The 23,385-nt window shown below is 45.3% G+C and overlaps 1 protein-coding gene across 2 annotated transcripts in view; it reads left to right on the forward strand.

Annotated features, from left to right (window-relative positions):
- Positions 1 to 23,385, forward strand: part of LOC140421192 (short transient receptor potential channel 5-like) — a 153,802-nt gene that overhangs the window by 6,276 nt on the left and 124,141 nt on the right. For both annotated transcript variants that reach the window (XM_072505699.1, XM_072505700.1), the window contains exons 2-3: positions 18,600 to 18,777; positions 21,096 to 21,495. In XM_072505699.1, the coding sequence (XP_072361800.1) occupies positions 21,118 to 21,495 (378 nt within the window). In that variant the 5' untranslated portion in view covers positions 18,600 to 18,777; positions 21,096 to 21,117. The remainder of the gene's footprint in view (positions 1 to 18,599; positions 18,778 to 21,095; positions 21,496 to 23,385) is intronic.

Here is a 23,385-nt window from a genome sequence, read left to right on the forward strand (position 1 = left end):
GCTTTTGTAAGTTTGGATACACTTAACATTTTAAAGGCAAGATAATTTCTGATGCATTTATCTTATAAATACAGACATATCATTGGGCCAGAACCTTGGAGCAGTGGCATCAGAGTCAGATTGCCACTCCACTCTTTTTCCCTACCTTAGTTGGGAGTCTCACCTTTCTCACCTCACCTTCCAACTTGGGCTGGGTGAGAAAAGTGCAGTGCTGCGGGTTCCCAAGACCTTCAGTGCAGTGCAGCAGAGTCAGGGGAAGTGAAGACACATCCCCATTTTACCACACTAGCTGCCCTAAAGCAGGTAGGTTTAAAGGATCAGCCACTTTGATAAACCAGGAAGCAGGTAAGTGAGTAAGGTAAGTGGGCAAGATGGGGGATTGGGGGGTGGAATGGGTGGTCAGGCAGTTCATGAGGAGGGAGCAAATGGCTGGTCAGTTGGGGGGGGGGGGGGGATCGGATGGTTGGTCATGAGAGGGTTCAGGATGGTTGGTGGGGTTGGATTCTAAGCCGGCGGTTTGGGAGAGCAGGCAGCGGGTGGGGCCTTTCGGGAGGGGGATGCTGGAAAGGTGATTGGGAGGGTTGCTGTAGAGGGGTTGGGGGTAGTCCAGGGATTGGGTGGATTTTGGTAGTGGGAAGGGTAGTCAGTGTGTCGGGAGGGTAGGCAAAGTATGTGTGGGGTGGTAGTCGTGGCATGAGGGGAGGATGTAGGGGGTCTGGAGTGTAGTCAAGAGGTCTGGAGGGTAGGCAGGATGGTGAGTTGGTGGTCAGAAAGATAGCCAGGGGTTGGGAAGGTGTTCACGGGGGAGGGGGGGGGGAGGAGGGTATGGGGGGGATTGGGAATGTAGTCGGAGGGTCGGGGAATAGTTGGAGGTATGGGGACTAGTTGGTATGGGGTAGCTGGGTATTTTAGTTGGGAGGAGTTGGAGGGGGGGATTGTCGAGGGGGTTGGGGGTGTTCCTGTGGGGTGTTCGGGGTTCAGCACTATAGTTACCAAGGAGTTGGAAGTGGTTTCAATTATTTTAACTTTTCCTGGGTAACTATTCTTCTAAGACAGTCGGAACCATCCAAATTCTCCCATTGAAATCAGAGTATCAGATAGTTCCCAGTTCAGGGTATTTGCACATCGAAAGTTTAAACATTCCTGCATGGGGACTTGCGGGAAGTCATTCAGTGCATTTTCTGAGCTGCCTCCTGGATACAGCTGCCAGAGATTGGAAGGGAGATATCATTGGCAAACCGAGTGGCTTTGCAGGGTAACCTGCAGGTGTATTTTAGTGTATTGCTTACCTCAGGAATCCAGGGAAAGGGCTTCTCGAAAAAAAGGTAACCAAAATGCATTTTAGGGCGTGAAAATATGTAAATTATTCAAGGAGTACTGCAACCCTACTTTTATCACAAATGCAGATTTTCATGATGTGACTATAACTGAGGCATAATGTCATAAGTTCAAACCACACTTCCTCACTTGTGAATGTAATCCAGCTAACCTTCAACTGACCATGCTGAAAGAGTGCTGCACCGTCAGTAGTGCTGTGTTTCAGATGAAATATCCATGGGAAATGCCTGTCTGATGTTGAATTTTCCTACAGCACAATTTGAAGAGCAAGGCAGTTTCCCAGATTCTTGGCCAATCATTATCTCTCAGCCAGCATCATTTAAAAAAACGTTGACTGGCTATCTCCCTTATTGTTTTTTATGGAAGTTAACTGAATGCAAATTGTCTGGTATTTTTATATAAAACTGACTACACTTCTAAAATAAATCATTGGCTTTAAAGTGCTTTGGGACATGCTGAAGTCATGAAACACTCTATAGAAATTCAAGATTTCTTTCTCATCTAAATACTGACTGACAGGAAAAAGATATCTTGAGGTCTTCTACAAAAGTGTTTTTACATAAGCTGTCTGCTCTGCCTTGCCATTTAACTCATGGATTACTTGCTCAAATAGCCATTCCTTGCATATGATTCCAGAGACGGCTGCTGCAGACTACCTCTGGGACCTCAGTCTCCAGTGAAACATCTGCAAAGCAGTGGAACATGAAATAGCTGCAGGATTGATATTGATAATGTATTATGGAGACTTGGTAACTGAAGCAGCTCTGACAGAGTGGGGTCGGAATATCAGAGTATTCATTGTATTTATGCTGGAAATATGACATTCAAAAAGATCGGGACATTTCCAATAATGGTAGAATGCGAGGGGCTACAGACAAACCAGAGATTATAAATGCCCTTTAGTAAATGTTGCTGTTTCAATGAAACCAAAATAATTTCTTTAATTCTGAGCAAACACAATTTAAGGTGAAATGTAAATCCAGTGTTTCTGGCTTCAAATCTTGGATCCCCATTTGTAATTTTATTAATATGTATTTTCACCAGGACAGTTGTGTAGTGTGTGTGCACATATACAATGTTGTATGAACTTGAATATTTGACATTTTCTATCTGGTAAGATCCTTCCTGCTGGTGTAAAATGGGAATGTAAAGACCACTAGAATACCCTAACATGCAATTTTCCATTCGAGCATAACATCTGATTGATTGCCCTTGCACATTTTGTGCAAGAGCTTTTGTGTACTATTGAAATAAGATGATAATATATGTAAATCAGATTGTGTGCAATTTCCTGTCATTCATTGTGGAATCATGCTGTGTGTTGAATCCATCTGGCTTGCGTATAAAGAGAAGTTTCATTTCCAAAAGAATTCTTAAAAGAACAAAAACTGCTTAATGAATATTTTGCTTTTTTTTCTCCCCAATGGTCTTTTACTATTTTTGTTTAGCACCTTTAATATTATTTTAATGCATTTTTTCCTTTTCCATATGGACTGTTTTCTTCCCATTTTGGGAATCTGATCATATGAGAGCATTTATGTGATATCAGAAACAGTCGAACATTGACTGCAGAATCACTAAGAAGCCAACTACAATTAGTTACAAATGTCGAGCAAAACAGACAAATATTGTGAAAGGAGAATGGACATAAAACCATTCACCCCAGTTCAGGAAGTAACAAGTCATCTAATTTCAGGCTATAAAATCCCATGCCAGCTGTTCAAAAACATTATATTAATGATAGGAATTGCTGTCAGTACTGAGGTCGTGGTATTTCATGGTAAAAGTAGTACAAAATCAAAGGAACTGTACCAGGACCACCTTTAGGCACCAGTACTGGACCGCTGGCAGTCACCATTATACCGCCAACTGTATATGTAGGCCCTGTCATAACTATGACGTAATAACAAAGGACAAGCGGTTTCATCAAAGAACCAGTTCCCCTGCTTTACATCTGTTGTGTAGAGGTTCGAATCCAATCTAAATAGAATCTTCCAGTGGTAGTCAAGGTTATCACTTCCCTCACATGTCTGAATGCACTTCCTTCCAAGTTACCATAGAGATCATCTGCAACATTAACCAATGTGCTGGTTACATACATATCAAACAGGTGACCAGCATGGCTAGTATTTTCATGTCCTTTGCCTTTGAATAACATGACACAGATTCACACCATTACCATATTTCGCAAATACCATCTGGATAGCTGGTTACTAGTCCTCCTCTGCCACCATCACATGCTCTTCCTACTGTAAACAATGAGTCAGTCACTACTGCCTTCTCAAATTCACCAACTGTGTATAATCTGGGTCTGGTGCCTGCAAATATTACCGTGAGGAATGTAGGATGCTGTTTCTTAAATACCTGTGAAAAAGTAAAAGAAAGAAACATGGGCATATTCCCCTTTCAAGCATTGATTAAATGTGTAGTATGGTGCTGTGCTTGAGTGTTTAGTGTCTTGCATTGAGCGAGCGTGTGGATAAGAGAGTATGAGAAAAATAGTAATTTTGGAACAATGGCAAAAGGAATCCTTCCCCTTCACAATCCATCACTAACTTATCTCTTTAATCACTGGGTTTTATAAAGAGGCTCTCCGAAGGTGTTCAGGGAGGAATATTTCTAAGTCCTATCATTCTGGTTTGTTCCTTACCATTACTGCTACCTTGCCCTACAAGTTAGCAAGCAGCTTTGAGGGGTTGGGAGTGTGGGAAACATATAAAGTGCCAGAACACATCCTACATGTGAATGCATGAATTGCACCAGACAGAAGAATTTGTTGCATAAATTTATTGAGATTTCAAGTTGTCAATGTGCCAAGTGTACCGGCGTTAAGTTGCAGCAAGAATTGATACCCTGCTGTCATTTGGAATGCATGATAAAACATTCAAAGAAATATAAGTGCTTTATATGAGGCTTTCATCAATGTGTGCAAACACTTTGCAGTATTCATACTTTGTCCATCTATTTGGCATGAGATACAACTGGATAGCTTACCTTTGGCTGAATTATTTAGGTCTGGAAATTTTCCTCATTTGGTCCAATTCCTCTGTCATAGATCCTTTGCATTATATTTGGTCAGGTGCTATGTACCACTCCTTCCCTTGCCTCCTTTCTGATGCTGATGTAAAACTGTTACTGCATTTTTCTTGCATTATCTGGAAATGTGGGTGTTCTGTCTTGCCAGTGCTCAATTATAAGTAAGTCTGCAAACAAGAAATTGAATCGTCCTTCCAAAGATTTGCTTGACCGCAACTACCTTGCCTTTGAAATTACAATTAGAGCCTATTTAAATAGATGCAGAAATCTACAATTCCCACTCCAAACCTATTGATCTTGCTGTAATAGGTGTTTGCATGCCAGGGGCTCACAGGAAATACATATGATGTGGAGATGCCGGTGCTGGACTGGGGTGGGCACAGTAAGAAGTCTCACAATCAGGTTAAAGTCCAACAGGCTTATTTGCAATCACAAGCTTTCGGAGCGCTGCTCCTTCATCAGGTGAAGTGGAGGCAGGTTCACAATCACAACATATATAGGAGAGACAAGATAATTACAGATTGGAATGTGAAGAATGGTTGGAATGTGAGTCTTTACAGGAACAAATACAGGAACAAACTGTGAGTGGATAATCACAGGTGTAATATATAATTAGGGTTGACCCTGGAACACTAATTGGGGCCAGGCACATGTTACTCAGTGGCCAAATGCCTAAGTCCAAAATCTTACCACCATCCAAGAACATGACACAAAATTGGACCTGATATGTCATTGTCCTACTACTCTAAGGGAGTCATTTTTGTGAAGACATCATGATTTTATCCTGGGAAAATCTTTGAAAATATTCATGTGCACAACGTTTTATGAATTGAACAGGTATTAGAGTAGTCAAGAAAAAAATAATTTTTAAAATCTCGGGCTGGATTCTGCGCACCCCGACTATGAAATCGCGGCCAGTGCGGGGGCGGAGTATTTATTTTACCGCAAGGAATCAGGACCGGCGCCGGTTCGCTGATTCTGCGGGCCCCAAAAAGTGGCGTACTCTGCTCCCTGGGGCCCTTGCCAGAGGCCCACTCTGCCATTCTCCGCCCCCGACCAGCCGAAGTCCCGACGGCGTGGAACTAATGTGGTCCAGCCTGTCGGGATACTCGCGTGATGTCTGCGTACTCAGTCCACGGCCGCCCGGTCGGGGGCGGGCCAATTGGCGGGCGGGGGTGCCTTATAGGTGGCCGGAAAATGTTTGTGCAGGGATTGAGGGTTGGGCGTGCAGCCAATCGGGGAGATTTATTTTCAGGATCCAGCTCCGCGGTCTGAGTCCACTATGGAGCACGGCGCGTCCGCTGGAGGCCGCCACTGTGTGCATGCGTGGCCTCCGATCCGTAAGTGTGAGGGCCTGTATCTGCAGCAGAAGCTGCGAGTTCCACGCCAGGTCCCTGCTAGACCCCTGCAGGGCTAGGAATTAGTGGTCCTTTCACACCAGTTTTTCTGGCGTGAAACTCCACCGTTTTGTGTGTGGGGACATAGTCCCAATAATGGAGAATCCAGCCCCTCTTCTTTAGGAATGCCCAGTTCTCCACAATACTAGAACAATAATTTTGGGCTCTGTAAAACTTAAATATAATTTAAATATGAACACTGTGTGTATTCCAGAAAATTCTCTCTTTAATTTAAAAGTGCACAATAAATTTCAGTTTTCCGTGAGTTGCAGATATTAAAAAGAATTTGCTCAATAATGTTATGGAAGGCTGGTGATTCATCTAATAGAAGGATACTGGTTGCATAGAGAGCATTGCATGGATGTTATACAAATAAAGCATTGATCTAAAGTTATAACCCACCCAAATTGAAGCATTACAGTATGAATCAGATAATATAACACTACATTTTTTGAGTCACAGAATGTAGCCAAGGTATTTTCATTTGACTCTACAATTGATTTTTTAAATCAAATAGTCAGTTCATTTACATATCTAATAAAGAACAGTGCCTATAAATCTATGTTATGTGACAGTTACAGTAAGTTTAGATGACATCGATTAAGAATTTCAAAGTCCATCTGATTTCCTTAATATGTTACTGGCTTGTAACACACATCAAAATACATACAATCTTGTAATGTTTTCCGAGCTACCTTTTGAGCATTATATAAATGAAGGATGGCAACATAACTCATCTGGTTTAAGTAGCATTATAGCTTTTTTTCCAGGTATCAGATGAAATTAAAGGAAAATCGTCTTGAATATTCTCTTAATTCAAATCCTAACCTTTAATTTAAAAATTGGTGCCCAGTCTTTGCAGGCTGCTTTAGTGCAAATGCAGCGGGACTGAATAATGAGACATTTATGACAGTAGACATCAGGGAGGCTTATGCTCAAGAAGACATAACGTGAGAGGAAACTGAAATTGAAAAGGAAAATTCCATTTCAAGGGGGTGAGCCATGGAGAGCCCGATCAGTGCGATAGGACTTCAAAGCATCACCACCTCCATTATGACATGTTCTCTCCCTGCATTTTTCATTGATTCCATTTCTATAAAACAATTTTATAGATAATGACTTGGCCACACAATTAGAAAGTGATATTTTCAGTGTCTGTCTAATGATTTTTAAATACTCAGCTTAACTCACCTGCACATTTGAGAACACACCTGACATGACTCACAGTTGCTTTCCTCTTATGGTAACTCAAAGAATTATCCTAGGTAGTGAACTAGTGCACTGGTTTTCTGCAGCACAATCAGTTTCTTGCCTTGTGTCGGCTGCTCCAAAACCTTAGCTAAATTCACCTGGTTAATGATCAAGCAGGGCCAAGAAGAATGAGAGGGGATCTGATTGAGGTATATAAAATACTAAGAGGGATTGATAAAGTAAACGTAGACCAAATGTTCCCCCTTGTGAGGCAATCTAGAATGAGAGGTCACAGATGCAGGTTGAGAGGCGGTAGATTCAAAACTGAGATGAGGAGGAACTACTTCTCGCAGAGGATGATGAATTTGTGGAACTCGTTGCCTCATAGTGAAGTGGAGTCTGAATCATTAAATGGTTTCAAGAAGGTAGATATATTTTTGATTTTTAAAAACGGCTTAAAGGGATATGGGGAACAGGTAGGGAGGTGGATCAGAGACCAAGAAGAGATCAGCCATGATCTGATTGAATGGTAGAGCAAGCTCGAAGGGCTGAATTGCCTACTTCTGTTCCTAATTCCTGTGTTCCTATGTTTCTATGCATGTTCAATTCATAATGAGCCAAAGAATAGAACATGAGAATCAATGGGCCAGGCATCATTGTTTGAATTTTGAAATAGTCATGACAGCAAACTGTCAATGTTTGCCATCATTATTCCTCTGAAACTAACACCAACCTCTAGGGTCTGCAATTAATTGCAGAAATCCCAAGGTGTCTGTCAGTTATTCTTCTTTAAAAATAAATTTAGTGTACCCAATTATTTTCTTTTCCAATTAAGGGGTAATTTAGAGTGACCAATCCACCTACCCTGCACATCTTTTTGGGTTGTGGGGATGAGACCCACGCAGACACTGGGAGAATGTGAAAACTCCACACGGACAGTGGCCCGGAGCCAGGACGAAGCCCAGGTCCTCAGCGCAGTGAGGCAGCAGTGCTAACCACTGTGCCACCGTGCTCCCCTGCTGTCTTAAGGATGGGTTATCTAAGTTTCCATGGACTGCTATCAATTAAAAATCGTCAAACTGCTGAGAATTTCTGCTCACACTAGGGTTATCACACATCTCTGTTTTTCAAAATAATCCCGGCAGAGGTATATATATGAGAGGTCACAGATGCAGGTTGAGAGGCGGTAGATTCAAAACTGAGATGAGGAGGAACCACTTCTCCGTTTCCCGATGCTGAATTCGTAATCAACGATCGGGCGGAGAATCTATTTTCACGACCGAATCGGGGGCGGCACCTGTTTTAAGCAGGTTGCGCATGCTCAACCCCGTCCAAAATGGCATCATTGCAGCGCGCAGCGCACGCCGTTAAGACAACCTCAGGCCATCACCTGCAGGCCCTCCCCCGATGCTCCGCTCCAATGGGCCGAGTTCCCATGGGCGGTGACGTGTGGTCTCAGCTGTCGGGAGTCTGACGTGTCAGCTGCGGACCATGTCCAGCAGCGCCACAGTCGGGTGGGAGCCGTGCTGCTGGCCGGGGGCCTTCGGCGAGGGCTGGAGGGACTGGTGGGGGTTGACGAAGGGTTGTCCAGGTTGACACTATCTGGCAGATCAGGTCCGTGCACAGCCAGCACCATGTTGTACGGCGCAACCGCTGCAGGTCGGCAGCGATGGACCCGGCAATTCCCCAGCTGTTTGTTTTGTGGAAGCCGGGCAGAGGATCAGTGCTGGGCAGCCCCGATTTTTTTCCACGTAAAACGCCACGGATCCTCCAGCCATAGTCTTGAAATCGGAGAATCCAGCCCACTGTCTCTCTGGGTAAACAATGGAAGACTGGGATCATCCCGAGTACCCTAACATTTAAATTCTCATGTTGGGATATATCCAATTTGTATGTGAGGTACAGTAGAAAATATGTAGGGTATGTCGCCTTAGGCCACCAGCCAAAAGTCTAAGTAGTAATAATAAATGTATTAGATAGAAATACCCAGAATGTTTCTATTATAGTTATTATTGCCATTAGGAATTACATAGATGGGAACAGCACTATTACAGTTGCCATAACTACGACGCTGCCTGAATGGCACATGACGTCGAACACATGCAAGATTCGAGATTCATTGTAAAGTGAAAATTACTGTGCCAAAAATGCATAATTGCTGCTTTATCAACCAGCTCCAAAAGATTTTCCATATTTACAACCATCCAGAAAAGAACATCTCTAATACATTCAATATGACAATCAGTACTTTCCATTTCAAATGGCGCAGGACATCTATAAAAGAACACAAAGAAAAGACCACTCCACGTAAAATTGCTTTTACCTTACATACTGATTGAGTTCTGTAACTGATTTGTTTCTTGCATAGTTGAAACATAGCAACATCTTGCATATGTTTCTTGCACAGTCACCAGGCCGCATGGATGGTGGGTATTTAAAGCTGATGACTTTCCTGAATTGTCTTACTGTATTATTTATATGCCATTCCGAATGTGCTTAAATAGTGTGATAGCACATCTTCTGGAATGATATCCACATCTGTTCCGCGTTTATCGTGTTATGTGCAGGCTAATTAAAGTATTTACCTCACTCTTCTGGGCAATCTACATTTTCCATCCTGGCTACTTTGCTGTGTTCCTTAATTGGCCTGGATTAAGTTGAGAAAATGTTTAATCCTGTTTATGCTCTTAGTCTTGTTGTAAAAATCCTTTAAAAGGTTACACTTTGTTGAATGAGGTGTAACTGGTTTCGTAACTGTATAATAAGTTCACAATTATTGCTAAACCCTCACTGACACTGAAATAATTATTTTCTGTTTGTTGAATGTCAAAATTCTCCATTGTGATAAAACATTCCACATATTTTTAAAATAATATTTCTTTTAAAGTTTTGTTAATGATGTTTTAGCTTTCCAGGTGCCTGTCTTGATTATTTATTTTACTAACTGTAAAATTAAAACTGGAGCGATCCACTGGTTTTTACTTCTTTGCTTACTCACTGTGAGAATACTTCAATGTAATTGGCTGCTTACCATGCTTGATCCTGGAGATCCTTTTGAATTGGACGTCAGTAAATCCATCCCAAAGAGACCACTAGATCTTGGTAGGCACCGTCTTTGAGCTCAACTGCAATCACTTTGTCACTGACTGAAAAATCAAGCCTGTTGTGTTCCATACAGCATTTGTTTTCTTAGCTGCACTTATCCCGATAATCTTGCTCCCAAACACATAATCATCTAACCATTTCTTTCGTAAGAACATAAGAAATAGGAGCAGGTATAGACCATTTGTCCCAATGAGCCTATTCCACAATTCAGTAAGATTATCGGTGATCTGATTATGGCCTTGACTCTACTTTCCTGCCTCTTTGAATCCCTTGTACATCAATAATCTGTCTGGCTCAACCTTGAATATCTTCAATGATCCAGCCTCCACTGTTCCCTGGGGTAGAGAATTCTAAAGATCACTGACCCCCTGAGAGAACAGAGATCCCTTCACATTTCTTTATTAAATGGGAGTCTTTTATTTTGAAACTATGCCCCTAGTTCTAGAAATGAAACATCCTCCCTGTCAAGTCCTCTCAAATTCTTATATGTTTCAATAAGATCACCTAAACTCCAATGAGTATCGGCCTAACCTGCTTAACTTTTTCTCATAAGGCAACACATTCATCCCAGGAATCAGCCTAGCGAATCTTTTCTGAACTTTCCCCAATGCAAGTACATACTTCCTTAAGTAAGGCGACCCAAACTGAACACGGTATTTTAGTTGCAGTCTCATGGATGCTCTGTTTTGTAAGGGCCACGAAGAATCCAGCACGAGTTTTAAGGATACAAAATAATAACGTTTATTTACTATAACAATATATACATAACAGTAGCAGTAACTTCCCTTGCTACCTTCTCCTTCCTGCTGGTTCCTGAACTGGCCAGCTTATTTATACTAGGAGTTTCTCCGCCCCCCTCATTGGGGAAGTTCATACTCCCATAGGATTGTGGGATAGTCATTAGTCCCCAGCCAATCGTAAGTAGGCAGGTTATAACATCCCTCCCCCGCAAAGTCCAAGGAATCCATCGAAGACCCTGGCGAAGGAAGGCGTCGAACTCGTTTGGCCGCAGGCTGGATGCCAATTGCACGCGGCGCTGGATCAGGCGGCGTATAACGAGACGGAGACCGGCGCTTCCGTGATGAACGGCGCGGTTGTACATCCACGGCCTGTGGACCCGAGGATTCCCCCTCTGATTCATCCTGTGTCTCCATCTCGGAGTCAGAGTCTGCTGCCTCCGTCATGTCAGCGTCTCTATCTCCATTCGGTCTCGTAATGACTTGCGCAGGCTTCGAGTGAGGCACCAGTGGAAGATTTTGAGGACTACCTTCCCTTGTCTCTGGTCTTTGCGGCTGTTGAACTGAGCTCCGGGGGCGGGGAATCTTTTGAGGGGATGATCTTCTGGACCGGACGTGGTCTACATATTTTCGCTGGAGACGACCCTGGGCATACACTTGGTAAGATATAGGGCCCGTTTGGCGAAAGATTACACCAGGAACCCATTGGGCACCACCAGCAAAATTCCGCACGAATACTGGGTCACCGGGCGCAAACTGCCGAATCGGACGATGCCGAGACAATCCCTGTCCCTGCCGTTCTTGTGTGCGGCGTACTTTTGCACCAATGTCCGGGAAGACCATACTAAGGCGGGTGCGAAGTCTTCGGCCCATTAGGAGTTCTGCGGGAGCTACCCCAGTCACTGCATGGGGGGTGGTCCTGTATGTAAACAAAAAGCGAGCCAGTCTCGTGTCCATTGATCCGGAAGACTGCTTCTTTAGGCCTCTTTTGAATGTTTGCACTGCACGCTCTGCCAACCCATTTGAAGCCGGGTGGTAAGGGGCAGTGCGGATATGGCGGATGCCGTTCATCTTTGTAAACCTAGCAAACTCCTCACTCGTGAATGGAGTGCCATTATCCGTGACCAGCACCTCGGGGAGGCCATGCGTACTAAATGATAAACACATCTTTTCAATTGTTGCGCAGGACGTTGTCCCCTGCATCTTATGCACCTCCAGCCATTTGGACTGGGCGTCAATTAGTAGAAGGAACATGGATCCCTGAAAAGGGCCTGCGAAATCTGCATGTAAGCGTGCCCAAGGCCGCCCTGGCCAATCCCATCCTCGTCGCCAGTTTTGTAAGGGCCACGAAGAATCCAGCACGAGTTTTAAGGATACAAAATAATAACGTTTATTTACTATAACAATATATACATAACAGTAGCAGTAACTTCCCTTGCTACCTTCTCCTTCCTGCTGGTTCCTGAACTGGCCAGCTTATTTATACTAGGAGTTTCTCCGCCCCCCTCATTGGGGAAGTTCATACTCCCATAGGATTGTGGGATAGTCATTAGTCCCCAGCCAATCATAAGCAGGCAGGTTATAACACTCTGAGAATTAGCAATACTTCTCGATATCCCATTCCCCTTGAATAAAGGCTAACATTCCATTTGCCTTTCTGATTACTTCCCAACTATGCCAACGTTTTTTGATTAATTTACAAGGGCACCAAAATCCCTGCATTCTGCAGTATCTCTCCATTCAGATAATGTTCTGCTTTTCCATTCTTCCCGCCAAAGTGGACAACATCATGTTTTCCCATATTATACTCCATCTGCCAAGTTTTTGTCTACTCACACAAATTATCATACCTCCTTTCAAAATTTGTGGATTTCTTTGTGCCCCCTCATAAATTGTTTTCTTGTTTATTTTCTTATCATCAGCAAATTTTGCTACAGTACAATCGGCCCCTTCATCCAAGTCATTAATATAGGTTTTAAACAGTTAAGGCCTCAGTACTGATCTCTGGGGAATTCCACTTATTCCAGTTTGCCAACCTGTAAATGATCCATTTATCCCAATCCTCTGTTTTGTGTCAGTCCGCCTATACTCTATTCATGCTAATATTCTACCACCAATGCCATGAGCTTTTACCTTGTGCAGTAACCTTTTTTGTGGAACCTTAAAGAATGATGTTTGGAAATCCAAATACTCTACATCTACTAGTTCCTGTTCATCCATCCTGCTTGTCACATCTTTCAATGAACTCAAAAGATTAGGCAAGCATGGCTTCCTTTGACTGCCCGATTGTATAATAATTTTCTAAATGTACTGCAACTCCTTTCTTAATAATGGATTTCACTATTTTCCCAACGACAGTGTTAGGCTGACCAGCCTCTGGTTTCCTACATTCTGTGTCCCTCCTTTCTTGAATAGAGATGTTGGGCGGGATTCTCTGACGTCAACGGCGTCAACATGTCATCAGGAGCAGCGGTTATGACCCCTACAGGGGGCCAGCACGGCACTGGAGCGACCCACACCGCTCCAGCTGCCGATGCCAGTGTCAAATGGGCGCTGCGGGTCTGTGCCAATGCGCACATGCGCAGTGCGACTGCCACCAATGCACGCCGGCCCCGACACAGCATGGCGTAGGGCTACAGAGGCCGGCGCAGAGCAAAGGAGGCTCCAGCCCAAGAGGCCGGCCCGCCGATCGGTAGGCCCCGATCGCTGGCCAGGCCACAGCGGAGGCCCCATCGGGGTCAGACCCCCTTCTCCCCCCCCCCCCCCCGCCCCCACCAGGCCGCCCCCGGATGCATGCACGCCGAGGTTCCACCGGGTAAGACCAGATGTGCACGGCGTCGACAATACTCGGATTCTTTGTGCGGCCGCTTGGCCCATCCCTGGCGGAGAATCTCCGGGGTGGGGGGGGGGGATGTAGAGCGCCCCCCGACTGCGCCGTACCGACGGCGGCGGCGTGCCGATTCTCCGCTCTCCGGAGAATGGGCGGACCGGTGTCGGGGCAGCGTCGCGCGATTCGCGCCCGGCCCGGCGATTCTCCGGCCCGACGTGGGCTGAGAGAATCCGTTCATTACATCTGTGGTTTTCCAATCTGCTGGGGACCTTCCAGAACCTGGGAAATTTTGAAAGATTACAACAAATGCATCCATTATCTCTGCAGCCACTTGCTTTAAGATATCTATCTGGTCCAGAGGACTTGTCAGCCTATTAATTTGCCCATTATACTTTCTCTAGTTATAGCGATAGTTTTAAGTTCCTCCCTCTCTTTTTCCACTTGATTTTCCACTGTTATTATTCGGATGTTTTTTGTATGTCCTATTGTGAAGACACAGACAAAATACTTGTTCAAAGCCTCTGCCACTTCCTTTTTTCTCATTAATTCCCCAATCTCATCCTCTATCACAGTGTTCTTCAAACTTTTTTTCCGGGGACCCATTTTTACCAACCGGCGAACCTTCGGGACCCAACCCGGCCGAATGTCGCGACCCGCGCCGGCCGACCTTCGCGACCCACGCCAGCTGACCTGCGCGACCCACCATTTTCTCTTACCTTGTTTTCTGCTGACAACAATGGAGGAAATGGTTTTGCGTCCCTTTGGCCCTCGAACACGTTCCTCCGGTGTCGGAAAGTATGGAGTCTCCATCTGTCCAAAGTTCTGCATTTTTTTTCCGGTAAAATTTTATCAAAGAACCTCCCACCGAACTTGTAAAAAAATAATAAAATGAATAAAATAAATGAAAAAAATTAAAATTAAATGAATACAATAAATTAATAAAATGAATAAACCCCCCCGAACTTGTAAAACAAAAAGCTGCGACCGTACTGTGCATGCGGGCCCCAATCATCGGCGCGCGTGCGCATAGTTTTGCGCATGCACGCTGATGATCTGGCACACATGCGCCATGCGGCCGCATTTTTTTTACATGTTCGTGGCCATTTTGAAGGCCGCTTGCAGCCGTATTAAACAGCCTGCTGCTGCGGCTGTTACGCGCAGATTTACGCGATCGGGAGCGCCACTACAGCTGGCTCCGCGACTCCCCCGACACCCGCCCACGACCCACCCGTGGGTCTCGCCCCCGAGTTTGACAATGCCTGCTCTAAGGGACCAATGCTTACTTTAGTTACTCTTGTCCTTTTTTCTGTTTTTACATTACTTTCAGTTTAATTTCTTCTTGTATTATTTTTTTTGTCATCCTTTACTGGCTTCTAAAATATTACTTATCTTCTGTCCTACCTCTAATCTTTACAGCACTGTGTGTCTTTTCTTTTAATTTGACACCATCCTTAACTTCCTTCATTAGCCATGGATGGCAGAGCCTTCTCATTGTCTCTCTTTCTCAGTCGGACATATGTTCATAGTGAGTTTACATACATGGAAAATAGAAGCAGGAGGAGGTCATTCAGCCTTTCGAGCCTGCTCCACCATTCATTATGATCGTGGCTTATAATCAAGTTCAATACTCTGACCCTGCCTTCCCCCATATTCCTTGATCCCTTTAGCTGCAAGAGCTATATCTAATTCCTTCTTGAAATTACACAGAATGTTTTCACCTCAACTACTTTCTGTGGTAGTGAATTCCACAGACTCGCCACTCTCTGAGTGAAGAAATTTCCCCTCACTTCAGTCCTAAAATGTTTACATGTTATCCTCAAACTATGACCCCTAGTTCTGGACCCCCTACCGTTGGGAACATTCTTTCTGAATCTACCCTGTCCAATCCTGTTAGAATTTCATACGTTTCTACGAGATCCCCTCTCAGTCTTCTAAACTCCAATGAATATAATCCTAACCGACTTAGTCTCTCCTCATAGGGTGGCACGGTAGCACAGTAGTTAGCACCATTGCTTCACAGCACCAGGTACCCAGGTTCGATCCCGTCTTGGGTCACTGTCTGTGCGGAGTCTGTACGTTCTCCCTGTGTCTGCGTGAGTTTCCTCCGGGTGCTCTGGGTTCCTCCCTCAGTCCAAAAATGTGTGGGTTAGGTGGATTGGTCACGCTAAATTGCCTGTAGTGTCCAAAAATTAGGTGCGGTTTCTGGTTTACGGGGATAGTGTTGAGGTGTGGGCTTAGGTGAGGTACTCTTTCAGGGGCTGGTGTAGACTCGATGGACTGAATGGCCTCCTTCTGCACTCTATGATACGACAGTCTCGCCATCCCAGGAATTAACCTGGTAAACCTTCGCTGCACTCCCTCCATAGCAAGAACATCCTTCCTCAGATAAGGACATGAAGACTGCACACAATACTCTAGGAGTGGCCACACCAATGTCCTTTAGAATTACAGTAAAACATCTCTATTTCTATACTCAGGTCCTCTCACTATGAAGGCCAACATACCAGTTGCCTTCTTCACTGCCTGCTGTACCTGTGCACTTACTTTCAGCGACTGATGCACGAGACACCAAGTCTCGTTGAGTATCCACCTCTTTCAATTACACTCATTCAAATAATAATCTGCCTTCCTATTTTTGCTACCGAAGTGGATAACTCCACATTTATCCATATTATACTGTATCTGCCCACCAACACAGCCTGTCCAAATCCTGCTGAAACACCTCTGCATCCTCCTCACAGCTCACCCTGCTGAAATATCTGTGACTGACTTGTACCATCGTACCAAGCAACCTATTTTCACAGTCCACTGTAACTGACTGTCTTAATGGTTTTTTAAGTTGCCTTTATTCAAGCTAAAGACATGGGCCGGGATTCTCCAATCCCGCGGCCAAGTTCTGACGCCGGTGTGAAAAGCGGCAGCAACTACTCCGGCATCAACGGTCCCCGATAATGAGGAATGCTCCCCTTCCTAGGGGGCTAGGTTGGCACCGGAGTGGTCCCCGCAGCTCCAGATGGCGTGGAACAGCCGGCGTGAGTTCGCGCATGCGCGCTACGGCCGGTGTGATTCCGCGCATGCCGGCCCCTGGGCAATACGGCGGAGCCCTACAGGGGCCCAGCGCGGAGGAACATAGGACCCCACGGTACCAGCCCGCCCGCCGATCGTTAGGCTCCGATCGCGGGCCAGGCCACCGTGGAGGCCCTCCCCGGGGGCGCCCAAGAATCGGCACCAGAGAATCGGTAAGCCGATGTCGGGGTGACGGGGCGCAATTCCCGCGTCTCCCAGGGGGGTCGGAGAATCCCGGCCATGAGTTTCAGATCCAAGTTTCTCACCATCAAACTGAATGTAAAATTCTACCATGCCATGATCGCTCTTATCCTTCAAGTGAATTAATTGATAAGATACTGACTACTTTATCTGGAGTCTGTTCTACATTTACACACTTATATGTAAAAGGAAACATATATTAATCGTAAGCACGGGCAGCACGGTAGCACAAGTGGATAGCACTGTGACTTCACAGCGCCAGGGTCCCAGGTTCGATTCCCTGCTGGGTCACTGTCTGTGCAGAGTCTGCACGTTCTCCCCGTGTCTGCGTGGGTTTCCTCCGGGTGCTCCGGTTTCCTCCCACAGTCCAAAGACGTGCAGGTTAGGTGGATTGGCCATGATAAATTGCCCTTAGTGACCAAAAAGGTTAGGAGGGGTTGTTGGGTTACGGGGATAGGGTTGAAGTGAGGGCTTAAGTGGGTTGGTGCAGACTCGATGGGCCGAATGACCTCCTTCTGCACTCTATGTTCTATGTATGTAAGCTCACTCCAGGTGGTCATAGGATATGCCCATCCTCAACCCTAAAAGTGAATTCTCGGTTGGTTTGAAATGGTTTGAGCTATTCAGCTGGAGAGGAGGGAACTCTGCATTCCGGGGGCGCAACATTTCCTTCTTAGCCACGTATGGTGCATCCTTCTCATTGACCCTTTCTTTCTCAATGGAATATATCTTTCTTGAGACTTATGAAATATTTCCTGAAATATCTGTGGCTGCTTAATAATGGTGGCTATTATTCCCTCTGGAATGGAATGTAAGTGACTCCTTTAGGATGGCACAGGTTTGAGAAGCAGTTTGAAGGCTATGAGGAGGTGGTGGTGTAATGGTATTGTCACTAGACTAGTGATTCTGGTTAAAGCTCTGGGTTCAAATCCCACCACAGCACATGGTGAAATTAGAATTCAATAAAATCTGGAATTAAAAGTCTAATAGAGTTGTTGTCATTGAAAAGACTCTCAGGTTCACTCATATCCTTTCGGGAGGTAAATCTTCCATCCTTATGTGGTCTGGATTACTCTGAAATGGCCTTGCACACCACTCAGTTCAAGGCAATTAGGGAAGGGAAACAAATGCTGGTCAGCCAGTGATACTCACATCCAATGAGTATGTATATATAGAAATAAGAGTTTTTGTTTTAATACCAATTGGACCAGCCATTGTCCAAAGAGGAGGAAGGTGCATGGAGTGTTTCTGGCAGTATGGGGCAGGTACATATGCCTGTAGTATAGTGGCTTCCACCAACCAAATGCAGATACGGCCTGCCCACTTACCCCAGAAACTCCAGTGTAGTCAGCACTGGAGGGTACCAGCACTCAGAGCCTCAATGTTGGAGCACTTTGCTGAAGTACCAGGACCTTTGGAAATCTACTCCAGCACTGCTCCTGGGACAAAATCCTGGATACCCCTCCCTAACAGCACTTTGGTATCCCTAAGGGACTGCAGAGGTTCAAGAAGGCAGCTCACCACCACGTTCTGAAGGGCAACCAGGGATGGGCAATAAATCTGGCCTAACCAGCCACATCCCGTAAATGAATAGAAATTAGGCAATTAGAAGAGAGAAAATATATTTCCATTGCCTTGTCTCTTAGTTTGAATCTGGAATGTAATCATGAATCATTTATTTCTGTTCTCCCCCTACAGTCTGTTGGAGTTCTTGGTTCAAGTACTTCTGGGCGTTGTGAAATAATGTGAAGCACAGTAAAGACATCCCGAGGCGTTTCGCAAAGGTGTAATCATGTAAAAATAATAGATGCTGAGCCTAAGAAGGAGGCATTATGAAGAGCGACCAAAACCTTGATCACAGAGGTTTCTTTTAAAGGTGAGTGAGTGACAGAGGGACTGAAAGGGTTGGGCAAGGAAATACAGTATGTGGAGCCTTGGGAGCAAATGTACAGGATGGAGTCAAAGGAACAGAGTTTGGATGGAGGGAACCTAAGAAGGAGTATTTAATGGGGCGGCATGGTGGCACTGCTCCCTCACAGTGCCAGGGACCCAGGTTCAATTCCGGCCTTGGGTGATAGTGCAAACTTCACACACACTTTCTCCCCCGTATTTGTGTGGGTTTCCTCCGGGTGCTCCGTTTTCCTCCCACAGTCCAGAGATGCGCAACCAGGTAGGCTGACCATGCTAAATTGCCCCTTAGTGTCGAAAGATGTGTAGGTGGTGGCATTGGGATTAGGCAGTGGAGTGGGCTTGGGTGGTGTGATCTTTCGGGGATTCGGTGCAGACTTGATGGGCCGAGTGGCCTTCTGCACTGTAGGCATTCTATGATTCTAAATCAAAGGCATTGAGGAGTGAAAACAAATTTAGGTCAGCAAGGAGAAGGGTGATGGGAGAGTTGGACTTGCTGCAGGATAGGATATGGGCAGTTGAACGTTAGATGGGCTGATACACGGAAGGAGAGAGGAAAAAGAGAAAGTCTTGCATTCATATCGTGTTCTTCATGACTATTGACTGTCTCAAAGCACATTGCAGCCAATGAAGTACTTTTGAAGGATGAACACCATTGCAATGTACAAAACACAGCAGTGAGTTTGCGCACAGCAAATTCCCAAACAACCATGTTATAATGACTACATAGACTGTTTTTGATAATATTGGATGAATATTAGCCAGGACACCAAAGGTCACTCTGCTGCTCTCCTTCAAAATAGTGCCGTGTGACCTTTCACATCCACCTGAGCAGGCTGATACAACCTCAGTTTAACAGCTCTGGATGTCCAACTGTGACACTGGAGTGTGAGCAGAGAAATTTATGCTGAAGCCGTGGAGTGGGACTTGAACCCAGAATCGCATGGCAAAGCTCCAGCTGACATGATGGAATCGGTAGCAAGTTTGCCGAATATATGGTGGTCATTCCGATATTTAACCAGATAGAATTGTGACCTAACCAAGATTGGACGCAGGGGTAATGGAAGGTTCATGAGAAGTGCTGGGTATTGATAGCTGATCCTGTATCAGCGAATTGGATTACCAATGGGCAGTGTGTAGATGAGGAAGAGGAGGAGGAACAGGACTAATCCTGAGAAAACTTTGGTTAGGGGCAGGAAGAGAAGCCATACTCTGGCTACAATCAGGACAAGTGAATCGCATCAAAGTTTACCCCTTTTCTTACAACTGTAAGTTGTTCTTCTCCCCCCGCCATCCCAGGAAATTATGTGAGAGGGTGAGGGACTCCCACAATATCTTTGCAAATGAACGAAAGGAATTTGATTCAAAAATAAAAATTACTATCTATATAATACATTTAATGACGTCAAGCCGTCCCAAGGCACATGATAGTCAATAAGGTACTTTAGAAGTGCAGCTACTATTGTAGTTAAGGGAGGCATGGCATCCAATTTGAACACGGAGGTCCCACAAAGGGTAATAAATTAATGACCTGTTTCAGTGACAAAAGTTTACATCGAACCTTTCCCCAACAACAACTATTATTCCTATAGCACACCTCGAGTAAAACAAATAGCAATTTATCGAGCAGAAGGAAGAAATGTGGGCAACATAAGAGTGAAAAGGGAAAATACTGTGATTGGCAGGCAGCACGTTCAAGGGTTTCTTTTAGACAAGATGGTGCCGAAGATGAACAGAGTTAGGGATGGAGTTTCAGAAGACATGCTCAAATTTGTATTAGTACCTCACCAAACATAGTGAAAGATTCTTAACTGACTGGTGATTGAGCCAAGAGTGAGCAGTTTGTTTCACTTACTTCCACACTTTAGTTCCCATTCTCCTCACAGCACTGATTCTGTTGTGGTTCCACGGATATCAGCCATTGGTTTCCTTGGTAGCTTATCCAAATGACCAATCATGGTGTATGAGCCTCAGGGGCTAACAGGCTATTTGGCTGTGATGAGCACCATGCCCAACCTAACCCCGTCCCCATTCATGTACACACAGGTCCTGGGTAGTGATAAAGAGTGAGAATCCTGGCTGTTTTTCCTCTCTCACTAATCTTGGAGTACAAAGGCCAATGGTAGCCTCCCCATCCTATCTCACCCCATCACCCCAAATGAGAAAAGCTAATTCAGCTCTTTTATTAAAAATGCTTCCTAGCACTCAAAGAGTCAATTTTGAATCAGTTCGACCCTAAAAGCTGAGCGAAGCTGCCAGCATTTTATTTTTTTCATTTTAATGCAGGATCCATGCGGCACAATGAACAATGGCCCAGCTGTACTACAAAAAGGTCAACTATTCTCCATACATAGACCGGATTCCATTGCAGATAGTGCGAGCAGAAAATGAGCTCTCGCTGGAGGAAAAAGCTTATCTGAATGCAGTGGAAAAAGGGGACTACGCCAGCGTGAAGCAGGCTCTGGAGGAAGCTGAAATCTACTTTAATATTAATATCAACTGCACAGATCCTCTGGGACGCAGCGCACTCCTCATAGCAATTGAAAATGAAAACTTGGAGATCATGGAGCTGCTCCTAAGTTTCAGTATCTACGTGGGTGATGCGTTGCTCTATGCTATACGAAAGGAGGTTGTTGGCGCTGTCGAGCTTCTGCTGCATTATAGGAAGCCAAGTGGAGAAAAGCAGGTAATCAATCTACTTACAAATTGTCAGCATGCTTGAATGTGTAACTCTGCAGAGGGGTGTGTTAAGGTAAGCGATTAGATGGTAATCCCATCGGTTATAATGACGGGACTCATGTTCAAGCACGTGATTCCTCCTCATCATGGGTTTCTCCAATGTGCTTCAGAATCAGCCATGTTTCCATATATGCTGTCACATATATCACAGACAACCTCCAAGGTACAGAGCAACCTGGGAGCAGGCACCTTGACCACTCTGCAGAATGCACTGCATGAAACTAGAATTGGGAACTGGAAGGGGAATCAACTTTAAGTACTCCCATTAATAAAATGGGATAGAAATGTGTTACAGCCCGTTACAGCCAGCTGCTTGCAGGGCAGCTGTGTCTCTCAGAGTGCTTTGGGGTCAAGAGGAATGGAAGCGGTGGAGATTTATGAAGTACTTCTGCTTCTCCTGGCTCCACATCAAACTATCGAATTTAGGAGAGGTACTCTAAAAGAGATACAGTATAAGCAAGGTTCCTTGTTTACGTGTGAAAGAGGCCTTGCTCCTGTTTTAGCTGGTCACCAGAGGTGCCGGAATAATTATCTAAGGTTACCATGAAATCCGTGCTACTTGTCCCCTTCTGATAGTTTCCAAAACACAGGCATGGTGTGGCCCAAATTCTCTGCAAGATAAATCTTAAATCCTCAGAGACACTGCAAATCAACAAACTCAAACTCAACAAGTATGAAGCATTGTAAAACAAATATGACACCGAGCCACAGAAGGAGATATTGGACGCGTTTCAGCAGATTCAAGTTCAATTCCCGTAACAGCCTCCCCGAACAGGTGCCGGAATGTGGCGACTAGGGGCTTTTCACAGTAACTTCATTTGAAGCCGATTTGTGACAATAAGCGATTTTCATCTCATTCATTTCATTTCAACTGCGCGTTTAGCGGGGTGTTTCTCGGCGGCTGCAGCATTGAGAAACATCCCGCTAGCCAAAGGCACTTTGCCTTTTGTTTTGGCTGCACTTAGAGGAATTCAAAGTTTCCTGGCAGATCAGGTGCCATTTTGTCCAGCAACCCTGATCTCTCCTACCCCTTTCAGACCCCTCCCACGCCACCCCCCCCTCCCCCAGCCTTTCTGACCCCCCACCCCCTCACCCCACCAACTTTGGGGAGGCCTGCAGGAACCCTCCATCACCCCACTTCTACCTGGCACATGGGCACCCTGGCACTGCCAGCCCAGCACCCTACAGTGCTATCCAGGGTGGCACTGCCTGGATGGTACTGCCAGGCTGGCAGTGCCAAGGTTCCCAGGTGCCAGGGGGAATGCCAGGGTGCCACCCTGCCCTGTTCCTGACCACACTGGGGTTCCCAATGTCCTAGGAGATCTACCCCACCCCTGGTTCTGTTATGCCTGGCACCCTGGCGAGGTCTCCCAGGCGCAGCTGCTTAGTCCCGTGCACCGGGTGAACCCGGTGGCCAGGTATTTAACCACTCATTTAAATATGCAGAAAGGGATCTCACTGGTCAAAGTGAGTTAGCGGGGCATGGAGCCCAATAAGGGACTCGCCTGCGATTCACCTGTTGCGCCCAGATCCCCATTGGGCACAACGGTGTTGGTGAATTGTGCCCATTACGTTGGATGACCTAAAGCTGGGTGAAATAGGTATGTTTTATGGAGTGTCTAAAGGAGGAAAGCAAGGTAGCTGGGTGGTGAGGTTTATAAAGGGCATTCCAGAGCTTAGGGTCTAGATAGCGGAAAAATCAACCACCAGAGGTGGAGCAATTAAAGTCAGGGATGTTCGAGAGGCTGGAATTAGATGAGCACAGATATCTTGTTGGGTTTTAGAGTAGGAGGATATTACAGAGATAGGAAGGTAGCAAGGCCACTGGAGGATTTAC

The sequence above is a fragment of the Scyliorhinus torazame genome, chromosome 5 (assembly GCF_047496885.1).
Source record: "Scyliorhinus torazame isolate Kashiwa2021f chromosome 5, sScyTor2.1, whole genome shotgun sequence".
In the NCBI taxonomy this organism is placed as follows: Eukaryota; Metazoa; Chordata; class Chondrichthyes; order Carcharhiniformes; family Scyliorhinidae; genus Scyliorhinus; species Scyliorhinus torazame.